Raw genomic sequence first — 12,047 nt, forward strand, 5'->3', positions numbered from 1 at the left:
GTTCATGTTTAATAACATTTTTCTAACTGTCCTAATTCAATGAAATAACATTAATTTAGAATTCGGGCATATTTCCCCTTTAATGAAGGATCTGAGTCTTTGTTCCAGCACTGCCTAAATGTCTATTTATGACTATACCACCCCTGATTCTCCAAATCTCTGCCCGAGGCATTAAAGTTAACTGTTCTCTGTATGAATAACACATATTATAAAATAATGGATGCTGGTGTCCTAGTTTTTTGGAAAAGAAGCCATTATTGTTGTAAAACATGTTTTTTTCTTCCCAGTTGCTACAAAGCAGAGTCCGCTGGGAGAAGCCGGAGGAGACTGGTCACAATCTGTGTGCCTCGATCAATACTTTTCCATATGAAACACACAAACCCAAAGCGGTAAACGTCCCTTTGTGAGCCAGTGAGTATATAGGGAACTCTGATTCAAGCATGTCAGGCGATATACTCTAACAGTCCCCTGGGAGACCTTCTCATGCCACAACAAAAGGAGTCAGCCTTTATGTAACCGAGGAAAATCAGTGGCATAAAAGCCCTGAAATCCATCAATCACATGGGGCGCTGACACACCCATCATCACAGAGGCAAACAGGGCCGAGCGGTGAAACCAGAGCTGCCTCCAAAGTAGGCCATCAACTATTCATTCTGTTGTGATGCACCTACACCTATCAGGTGTGATGCAGTCTGTACTGATTTCACCTGGCTGTAGCCTCGTCTTTACGGGAATCACTGTTGGCCGAGGCAGCGGCGCCTTGCAGCCATTACACAGATTGCTCAGAGTGAAGACTGGCTCTATGCATATTTCATGACGGTAGTCCTCTTTTGGGATCATTCATCAGCTGTTATAGAGGAGCTAGTGACAAGCAACCAAGACTTACACTCTATACACCAAAAGGGATTGCTGTAGTTTTTAAAGTTTAATCGGGGTAGTTACTTATTAAATGTCTTTCTGTAATGGCTTTACCGACCTGCTGCATAAGTGACACAGCATGGAGGCTTTAGGAGTTATCTTTCCAAACAGGCTTGCGTAATCCGTTGTTAAAAGTCTCCACTACAGAGGAGTGGCAACAAGCCTCTGAGCCGCGATAACGGAGTTGTAATTACAAATTAAGACATCAGCCAGAGAGTGGGATGACCAGTAATTTATTAAAGTGTATAAAACACCACAGTTCATGTCATTGTTTTATAGCACATTTACAATTTCAGTCTCTCTCTTTTTTTTTCCTACTTGCATGCATTTCTTCAACTCTCACACTTAAAGGTGCATATTGCATAGTGCCACATGTATAACACTACCACTCCCCAAATACACCACATGAAATTGGCAGCAATCAGTGATTCACTCATTAAACTCAGGAAAAACAGCAGCATCTTTGTCGTCCTCCACCACACACACATGCACACACACTTGCACGCATCCACACACAAAAAAATATAGATTCCTAATCACTGTAACTGAGTTATTTCACATTCAGATAGACAGAAATTCTGTGCGCATTAATGGTCTTATGCTGATTATATGTGACTGTAAGGAATAAATTTAAACATTTGTGCATTATTTTGCCTTCATTCAGTATAAACAGAGTTGATAAAAAGCATTAATTTTACCATTTGGTGTTTGTTTCCGCAGTCCAATACTCACAAACTCACAAACAAGTGCGAAAAACGATTGATTACTGAAATAGTTTCGTTATCAATTCAGCTCAGTTGTTAAAGGGGCAATTAAACCTAAAATCAAAATATGTTTTTCCCCTCACCTATAAAGCTATTTATTATTTTGATTCTTTTGGTGTGAGTCGGCGAGTGCTTGCCAGCAGAAATCTATTTTACCTGTTGAGATGTCTGCTTTTTCACTGATATAATGAAAGTAGATGGCACTCAAATTGTGGTGCTCAAAGTGAAAAAAAAAAAAAATTTGAAGAACTCAACAGCAATGTGTCTTTACAGGAAACATGACCCAGTTAACAACACGTAAGAACCCCACCTGCATCAGTTTTGGACACCAACTGACTGCATGTCAGTTAACACTCATTTGATGCATTATGTCTTTTCAAAATAAACTAAACAGGATATGTGCCGTTTCTGCTTGTTGAAAGCATGCAAAAATGTTTGTCATAGGACACAAACAGTGGTCTCCTGTGTGAAAGTCCAGAGTTTATCCCTCCCGCTCTATTCAGACTTTCTTGCTCTTTTTACTATGGCAGTTGCTTGAAGAGTCAAAAAATGCCACCACCACCACACTGCTGCTAAAGGATTGCTCGGTGCATTAGTATATGACAACGAGGGCCACTCACTAAGTGTCAGGTTTTGACAAGTTTGGACTGACTGGGTGACCAGTAGATGCATGCTTCCTTCTGTGCAGTGATATGGCTGGTGGGTGTAGTTTAGCTCCACATGAAACTGGTAACAACAAGGTCTGTGGTTTATCTTGAGTAACCAGGTCATGATTTCTGGAAAGAGACATTGCTATTAAGTTCTTCAAAGTTATTTTTTTTTTTAGTTTTTTTTGTTAGCACTTTGAGCACCACAAGCTGAGTGCCAACTAGTTCCATTATTTTGAAGAGAAGGCAGACATCTCTAAGGCCGATAACTCCAACACTCTGCAACTCACACGAAAACAATCTACACTGATAAATAGCACTATAGGTGAGAGGGAAAACATGTATTTTTTTATTTTGGAGTTGAACTGTCCCTTTAACAAAACTAAACATTTCTGGCTTCATAAATGTTATGGGGTTTTTTTCACGGTCACTATATTGGATTGAATTATATTGTGTTGTTGCTGTTATTGTGTTAATCGCCTGTGTCCGGAGCATTGAATGCTCATGTGATCTGTGATGTTGCAGTTGTACTACTGGTTTAACCTATAGGTGAAATTGTGCATACACTTTTTCACAGCATTTCAAATATTTCACCCTTTAGTAGTGAGCCTGAGCAATTTAAGCAGTGATATGGCACCTCATTCTTCATGTTGTGAAAATGTGGTCAGTATGTCCTTTTTTAATCAGAGGGGAGTTGGTATATTATGATTCGACATTTTTGTTTTTGAAATGCTTCAAACAGATCAGCAACAACAGACATGATAAGTATTCAAGCTTGAAAACTTAAAGAAATAAATCAACATTCTGAAAAATGCATTATTTGCGTGATACAAATATTAAACCAAAGAAATTGAAATGTAGAACCTCAAATCTCCACTGAGTTTTTTTTTTTTGTTTGTTTGTTTTCAGTAACACTGTGTTTTAATTGTTTTTACACCTGCTGTAGTAGCTAAATATGGTGTTGTCTATCCACCTGCGAAACTTGGACACGGCAGTGTAGACTCCAGGAAACTGGGGCTCAGCACATCCTGTCCCCCAGGACACCAAGCCATAGACCCGGCCCTCACACACAAGTGGACCCCCAGAGTCCCCCTGAAATAGCAGGAGAGAGGACGATCGGGGATGATTGTATTCATCCAGCCTTCTGACCAGAGTTACATTTGACAATAAAAGAAACTTAAAGAAATACTTTACTCACAAAATGACCATTTGTATATCAGTTAGTCAGTCCATGTTTCCTGGAATTCTTGAGGAAAATTTCCATTTTTCTCTCATGCCTCCTCAAAAAAGGCAAACATAATAATTTATTGGTTGATGGGGGGCAACATTTAACAGCAAAACTATATCATAGCATCAGTTTAGAAACTCACACAAAGCTCATGCAGTATAATCCAAGTCTCATCTCATCTAATCGTATGCTTTTCTGCTCATTGAGTTGCGTACCATTATTTTACAGCGTCAATACCGTAAAATACTTTAGTTTAGAAGTCTTCAATGTCCCAAAGCGGCAATTTGGTTTACAGCAGTAGGCAGCACAACCAACATACATCATCATAAATAATGCAATAGTGGAAAAGTGACATGATAGTAAAACTTATCTATGTTCTCTTCAAATCCAGACTCCAGACTCAGTGATCCAGAATACTGAGTGTACGACTGGATAAATAAGACTTGGATTTTTCTGCACGAGTTCTGTGAGAGTTTGTAAACGAATGTTTTGATACAAATTTTCTGTTGTTAAACTTGGACCCCCTTTCCTTCAGTTCATCAAGACTTTTCTTAGTTTTGAAAAAAATGTTTTATCATGTTTTTTAACATGGGGTGAGTGATTGATATACAAATGATCATTTGGGGACTTAAGTAATAATTTAAATAGAGGAGGACTCCCAATTCAATATCTCTTATTTCCCATGCAGCCAATACATTTAGACAAACAAAGTAACTGCAGAGTAACTACTAACTAACTACTTAACTAACTAACTAGTAACATATCCAAGTCCTCTTACCTGACAGGCGTCCTTCCCACCAGCACTGAAGCCAGCGCAGAGCATGTTTTCTGTGATTTTGCCATTGAAGGACTCACTGCTGTTGCATTTTTCTGTAGAGACGATGGGCAGCTTAACAGTTCGAAGGGTAGAGGGGATCTGGCCTCCAGTGGCGCTGGTGTATCCCCAGCCTGACACTCGGCATAGTCTGCCCTCCGCTATGGAGGCGTCCTGCCGGGGCAACAAAGCGACGGAGACGTAGTTGTTCAGGTAGACTGGTGCCCTCAGCTGGAGAGATGGTGGACAGTGTGATCAGTAAACAGACATATGGAGGCAACAAATAGAGTACAGCTTCTAAAAATGGACCAACAAGAGTCCACTTGGTACCTTTATAAGCATAATGTCATTGTTGTCGGTGTCGCTGTCATAGTCAGGGTGGGGAACCAACAGTTGGGGCAGGATTTCTTGCTCTGTGCCCTCGTAGATGGTCAGAGAGTAGTCTCCTGCTACTACCATCATTTTCTGTACCCTGCAGAGATACAAAGCAAATCAGAGTCAACATGGTGTAAAGCAGATTATAAGATAGTATGTTAGCTTGTAAATAGTTCTTGTTTAATTAAGGGAACAGTTCAACATTTTGGAATCTATGTCTGTTGAATATGACGCCACACTTTTTTGCTTTTTGCTGTATCAGCAAGAAAGCATGAACTTGTTTTTCTACATGTGGTGGCATCATTCAGTTTCTGCAGTTTCTGCACTCCCAACTCGCGTTGCTGAGTGAGTCTCAATCACATCTCATCCACTCCACTCCCCTGCGACCAGACATTAGCCAGAAGAAGGCTTGGTAGAGGAACAGCTCTTGGTCCAAGTCAGGTCAGCCTCACCCTAATGCCAGCTCTCCTCCCTCTCTTCATCCGACGCTTTTGGCTTTGTTTTTTCCCTCTGGTCTGACTGGCTGCTCAGTCTCTGTCATTGGTGGGGATTCTCCCACGATCTGCTGCATTCAGTCAAAACCCCACACAACTTTTCTGGGTGTTAATAAGTGCTTGTCTATCGTAGAAAAGTCATGCTTCAGCAGGAAGGGCCAGGGTGTTGAAAAAATAGAAAAATATAGCAAAATATAGCAAAAAAGTAGCAAGGATTGGACACCTCCTAATACAGAGAGCCAAAGTGAAACCCAAAAGTTTCAGGAATGAAAGTCTCACTCAACATCTCCTTGACTTTCGTGACTTTTACTTTTACATTTTACTTGTCATTTAACAAAAGGCCAATATCAGTTTGCTGATGTACTCTTGTAACCCTAGAGTCTGTAGTAAACACCAAACATTGTCTGGTTTGATTGCTTCCTTATGAGCTGAAATGTTTGTAATCTATATGAAAGTGTGTTGTGAGTGGTCCCAGTACCACAGACCTCCATTGTTAACGAAGTGCTTGTATCACTTTCATGCGCTTTCTCTCAGTCTCGATAACTTGCAGAAGTGACTATCTGATATGGCTCGAAATTACTGGATCTGCTAAAGAAATCCTGTACGAAACAGGACATCATATGACAGTAAGCCTTTTATTGCTGCAAAACTTCTTTACAAAAAGCTGAATCAGGACACACAGGTGCACAGTATACTGTAACCTGAGGTTTGTTTACCACTTTATTATTGTGAGGTTATGTGTTTTTATAGTCAAGTAAATCAAACACAGAAAAAAAAAGCTCACCCAATGTTACAGTGCGCTGCTGTGATTACCCAGTACTTATTTATCAAGGAGCCTCCACATATGTGCTGACGCAGTATCGTCTGTATTGACACCATGTTCTTGATTGAATATGGAACTGGTGCGTATCCTCCCACTATACGCTCCTGTGGCTTCTCTTGACCTGCGACACACACGCACGCACACACACACACACACACACACACAAACACACAGGAAAATAAAGACGAGTTTAGGTTGGATTTAGAGAGAGAAACACATATTACAGTCCATAAGGAGCTCACACAATTGTAACATGATTACTGCGGCTGCAGCATCAGCAAGAACAACAAAAGACATAAAGAGCAGCTGACTTCAGTGCACAGATGCGTCTTCGCAGATCAATGAAAAACAATGTCAGCTCTGAGGTTCATTGATTCACAATAAGGTCGGGTCTGACTATCATTATATCTCTGATGTGAAGTCTGGAGATGATACACTGACTTAATTTGGATTTTTGCTCTTCATTAAGTGGTTTAAATCCTAAATAGCAGAGCTAGAAAGTAACCTAAGTGAGATTCTTGAAGGGACACTTCATCCCCAAATCAAGGTTAGATGTTGTTCCTCTTACCTGTAGTGTTATTTATCAATCTAGATTGTTTTGTTTTGGTGTAAATTGGTGAGTGTCGGAGATAATGGCTGTAAAAATGTCTGCCTTTTTCTCAAATATAGGGGAACTAGATGGCACTTGTCTTGTGGTACTCAATGCGCCAAAAAAAAAAAAAACATTTAAAAAACTCAGCAACAGCAATATCTACTACCAGAATCATGACCCGAATACTAAGATAATCCACAGACCTTGTTGTGAGCAGTTTCATGGAGGAACTATTTTCTCTTTCTGCCGAACTACATCCACCAACTGTATCACAAAAAAAACCCGAAACATTCATCTACTGCCAGCTCAACTAGCACCACTAAGCTGGCTACAGCTCAGCCAAAGACGACGCTATTAATGTTTAATCCCGTTCCCAGGTCGTCAAATACCGATGCTTTGTCATGCCTCTCGGTGCTCATAGCTATTAACAAGGCAAGGCAACCTTTAGCTTATTGATGCGATGCACAGCTGAAACACATTGTAATACGTGGTTAATGTGAAATGGTTATGGTTGGGTTTAGGAAATAAAACGACTTGATGAGATTTTGTTTTTTTAAGATCATTATTATAATTATTTCGGGTTAAAATAAGTGTGTCAGTTACATAACATAATGTGACGTCAAATTAGTGATTTTGTTGCACAATGACTATACGTAAATTGTGTAAGGAACACAAACTGTGGTCTCCTGGATAAAAGACTTTGTTCCCACCCAATGCTACTTTCTCGACTTTATCTTCTTTATACCACGTGGTTGCTCTCAGAGTGAAGTGTTGCTGCAGACAGGTTTACATTGGGTTTGGCTGAAAGGCCGGTGCATCTCATTAAGATGCTAAAGGATGCCTTTGCCGTCGATATCACACACAGAGGGGCATGAAAAAGCATCAATATTTAATGCTCAGTGAGAAGAAACTGAATGTTTACATTTCATGCTATCACAAGCACGAGCCTTTGGTCCATGAGTAGATGCACAGTTCCTTCATGATAAATTAAGCGGGTGTAATTTGGTCGAAAGAAAACAGTTCCTACATGAAACTGCTCACAAAAAAGTCTGTGGATTATCTTGATTAAGCGGGTCAGATTTCTGGAAAGAGACATCGCTGCTGAGGTTTTTTTTTACCACAGGTAAAGGTTTTAAATACTTCCTACTTCCTTCCACTGCAATTTTTTTTTTTTCAGTTTAACTTTAACCCTAACTGGGAGAGCTTGGACATATTTTAAAGGTATTGCACGCTTCATAAAACTTCTTATAGAGGTAATAACCCAAGAAACACTTAACATTTTACAATTCAGTCACTTGGTTCAGTTACTTGGTTCCATTTGTCAACTTTTAGGATTCAGTGTTGCAACATCAGAATTTTATTCCTGGCAGTACAAAGCAGGCTTTGACACAGCAGGCATTTACCCTGGGAAATAAAACTGTTCAACAGTTTACTGAATAAAAAGAAAATATGAACAATACAAAAACTTCAGAGACGTTAGGGAACTTTTGGCCACTTTCATGATCTCAATATTTCTTAAATCCTGGCTGCAGCCCTGAGAGTATCTACACTGTAAACATCTGAAACTTTGATCCTAAAAACCCAAAGTGTACATCACAGTGACTGAGAACACATTCGGACACAGAAATCCCATCAGTGATGAAACGACACTCTCTCATTACTGCCCCAATTATTGACCCTGCTATAATTAGCAGGTAGGTGATGCGTGTCAAGAGCAAAACGGTAACACTATACAGTGTTCATGGCATGAACTGGGTGTGTGTGCTATATACACACACACGCATAGAGGTGCATTAAAAGCGTTATGTAATGACCTTGAAACTGAAGCTTGAACAGTGTATCTCCTATTGTGCACAATATGGGCTAAACTGAATAGAATAATGTTTAATGGATTACTGTGCACACTGATAAACCTTTAAGCAAATCAATTATATGTAATCCCTCCCGATTAAAACAGACAACATTTTTTTTATATTCTCACAAACTAAAATTAGTTAAAGTTTATCACTCTCCAGCATTGCTGATGCTGTTTGGTCCAATTCAAGATGCCTATCTGAGTCTCCTTTTACTTTTTATCTCTGTGACTGTCAGGCACAAAAGGAGGTGTCGTCCACAATGACTTATTGTTATTTTGTTTTTTGCCTTCTTGTCTTGTCTGTGGGGTTTCAAATTCTTTTGGTGAATAAGCACACTTTTACTGACCTTCTCTTTTCAAAAGCTCTTTATCTCTGAAAAATCCTTTATGCACAGAGTAACAATGTGCATGCTACAGGTATTTTAAATCATGTTACTGATTCATAGTAAAGTGTTAAATGGAACTTTAAAATGTGAATAATAGAACCAGCAACAAACAGTAGCCAGCAGCATTAACATCGAAAAAGTGTCAATATAGAAAACTGAACATGGGTGAGCCGAGCTATATTTTACAAATATGGATAAAATTATGCTGGGTTCAAATTCTCATCATTTCATTTTAGGTATCTAAAAGGACGCACCTTAAGACCTATTTTTATTCTCTGGCTTTTTTTGTATGACCTGATTCCCAGTGTTTATATTGTGTTTAACCCTTTGAACCCTGAACAAATGGGCAACAAGCATGAAATGCCAAGTTGCTTGTTATTTGCAAGAAATTTTGGATTATTATTATTATTATTATTATTATTATTATTATTTTAGGTATGGAAAATCACAGAGGAAACTACATTTATTCTAATTTTATATTTCTTAATATTTTGCATAATTTTTACAATTATTAAGCACTTTTTTTCCAGTGATATCCTTTTCTTTTTTTTATTTCACCATTCTTTTCAGGTGATTTTCTTGAACCTTAGCACTTTCTTGGTTATTTTGGACCACTGCCTTCGTCAAATGTTTTTGAAAGAAATCAGTCCATTTTACCCGGGTTTTAAGAGATTAATTTAAATTTGGACTATTATGTCTCTATCCTTGTGTGTCTGCCTTTGTGAAGTACCTCAGTGCAAAATCTTTTTTTTTGCTAAGTGCTAAAGAAATGAAATAAACTTGAATCTTGTGGTACAATCTGTGCCAGTTCTGCCCTTCTTCTATAACTCTGCTGGTTAGTTATGATTTAAAGTTGAGAAAATCAGTCATGCTCAGATGAATATGGCTCTGGGTCAAACTTTTTCTGTCCAAAGACTGTCTCAAGGGAGCATCAAAACTGCAAGTACCACAGCTAAAAGGGATCTTTTAAAACATTGATAGAAGGGATGCTTATAGCACATTAGATACACATTCAATTTATGAACCCAGAATTGTCTGCATCCTAACTTTCCTGTCACTGTAACCCCAGAGGCTTACCTTCAATTAAAGCTCTTTCATGCATAAATAAATATAAGATAAAGAAGCTTACTTACAGTTTACAGCCAGAATGTCCAAAAATATGAAAAACAATAAAGATGGCAGGTCCATAGTGAGACAATGAGAGGAGCAGTCTACCCTCGGAGTGACACTTTAACTGTGAGCTCCTTGTCTAATCTTAACGAGAAGGCATCACACCTGCACTCTCAGGTTTCTTATAGTTCCTATTTCCGTTTCCATGGCCACCACCTTGTCCTGTACTGATGTATAATTGAAACTTCCCCAGCTCAGCCCCTTGCCTCACCTCTTCCATGACCTATTCAAGCTGTCCTGTACGTCTTCATTATTGTTTCTGTAATCACCCTGTTTACTGGAGGCCCCGTTAACTGTCACAATAAAGGTGAAACTTGTGTTGCCAGTTTCATCATGTTATTGTGCAGCCACTGATCAGCGTGAGTTGACACATTGCGGTTTGTAAAGTGGATCAAACCATCTGCTGTCGTCATAAATGAAAGGAGCAACAGTAAGGGTCTCTGGAGCTCTTCATCACTGCACTGTCTCCCCTCGCTGAGCTCCCCAGGAAGGATTAATGAGGGTTTTGACTGATGACGAGCAGCAAAAGCTTTTATATCCGACCAGGTCGAATCAGCGCTGCTGCTCCACATCTATTCTAGGACAGGTCTCATCACTGCTGCCATCCCTCTGCGGAGTTCCTGACCTCCGCCGGCTAATAGCCCTCTCTGTTGCCCTCCCTGATACTGATAGCTATAGCCATGCTCTCACATCCCCTGAGCGCTGACCACTGCTTTTTTCCGCATGACCCGCTCCTCAGTCCGAGTGCTGTCATCATTGCACATTGCTGCCAGCTCACTGTTCTCACATTCATCTCTGAAAAGTCATCTGTATGACACAAATCATAACGCTCTAATCCCAAAACTCCTCTGTGTATAACTCTGTGCTTATTGTCAATACACTCTTTCATTGTTTTATTAAGTTAAAATGCTTTTTTAGAGGTGCTGTGTGCGACCATCCAAAAGGTTCTCATCCCACTGCTCTGTCAGTGACCTTATGCGTCTACTTGTGACATTTTAGGTATCCTTCTGTGGCTGCTGTTTAAGCTCTAGGATGCTGTTACTGTGATGTCAACAAATGCACATGGTGGGATGACACTGCATGGTCCTTATAACAGATGGCAAACAGCACAGACTGTCACAATTTAGGATTAGACAACAAAGTCATGGATGGTTAGGTTTAGACTTAGATACAGATACAGATACAGTCATATATGAGGTCCTTTTCCGATGTTGTAAGTTCATTTTGAAGACGACTGTGTGCATCTAACAAGCAGAAACTGTGAAGTGACAGTGTGACAGTTTAGCAAACTGCTAACTTTAATGGAAATAAAATGAATCAGTTGTGCAGCTGTTTTAGACTTTACAAATACAAGTAATTCAAATCAGTCAAATCCTGATGGAAAAACGAGTCATTTTGTGGGGATTGTGATGCTCAATAAAATGTATCCACTGATTTACAGATATCTACTTTGCCATGTAAGTCTATGTGAAAGAGTATTTTGTGGCTGCAGGGCTGCAGGTAACAGGTGAAATTTCATTGTTCGTTCATTATGACAATAGCCTTCAAATCACAGCTAACTTTTTGAGGGCCTGGTAGTAATTGCAGTACGAGCACAATGTAGGGCAGAAGCAGTCAGCTAACAAGCAGAACCCACTCTTAAGAACTCACATGCACTAACTTGAATGTGCAGCCAGACGTGAGCAGAAAAAATCTGATTATATAGAGGTAGCATTACTTTATTTTCTGCTCAGAACACCACTATACCATTGCCATTTTATCTGTAAATAGCAGCTTGAGGCATTCTGCTATTTCAGTGTTCTGAATGTTGCATACAGCTTCTTTAATATCTGTCAGTACAGCAATATTTGACCTTATTACGACCTAACAAAGATAACAAACAAAGCTTATCCTGAGTAATTAAAAATGTGTGAGGGTTGCCAGTATTCTGTCACATTAGCAATCACTGACATTAGAAAAAGAAATCTGGCAAAGTCACTTA

General features: G+C 39.4%; 1 protein-coding gene across 1 annotated transcript; it reads right to left on the bottom strand.

The window, feature by feature from the left end:
* Positions 1 to 1,144: 1,144 nt before the first annotated feature.
* Positions 1,145 to 10,137, bottom strand: LOC121947128 (trypsin). The gene is made up of 5 exons (XM_042492039.2): positions 10,030 to 10,137; positions 6,025 to 6,184; positions 4,702 to 4,843; positions 4,336 to 4,602; positions 1,145 to 3,421 (listed from the first exon to the last, which is right to left on the bottom strand). The coding sequence occupies exons 1-5, from the start codon at positions 10,082 to 10,084 to the stop codon at positions 3,251 to 3,253; spliced, it is 795 nt and encodes a 264-aa protein (XP_042347973.1). The 5' UTR covers positions 10,085 to 10,137; the 3' UTR covers positions 1,145 to 3,250.
* Between the last annotated feature and the right edge of the window lie 1,910 nt (positions 10,138 to 12,047).

Source organism: Plectropomus leopardus, chromosome 9, assembly GCF_026936395.1.
Source record: "Plectropomus leopardus strain MGB_pleo_1.0 chromosome 9, ASM2693639v1, whole genome shotgun sequence".
Taxonomy (NCBI): domain Eukaryota; kingdom Metazoa; phylum Chordata; class Actinopteri; order Perciformes; family Serranidae; genus Plectropomus; species Plectropomus leopardus.

What these genes read in the sequence shown, in the direction of transcription:
- LOC121947128 (XM_042492039.2), bottom strand. Translation starts at nt 10,084, where the DNA reads ATGGACCTGCCATCTTTATTGTTTTTCATATTTTTGGACATTCTGGCT. An exon ending in GCAGCGCACTGTAACATTGG is followed by an intron (nt 4,844 to 6,024) that starts GTGAGCTTTTTT and finishes GTATCTCTGCAG; the next exon opens with GGTACAGAAAATGATGGTAG. An exon ending in GTGGGAAGGACGCCTGTCAG is followed by an intron (nt 3,422 to 4,335) that starts GTAAGAGGACTT and finishes CTGCTATTTCAG; the next exon opens with GGGGACTCTGGGGGTCCACT.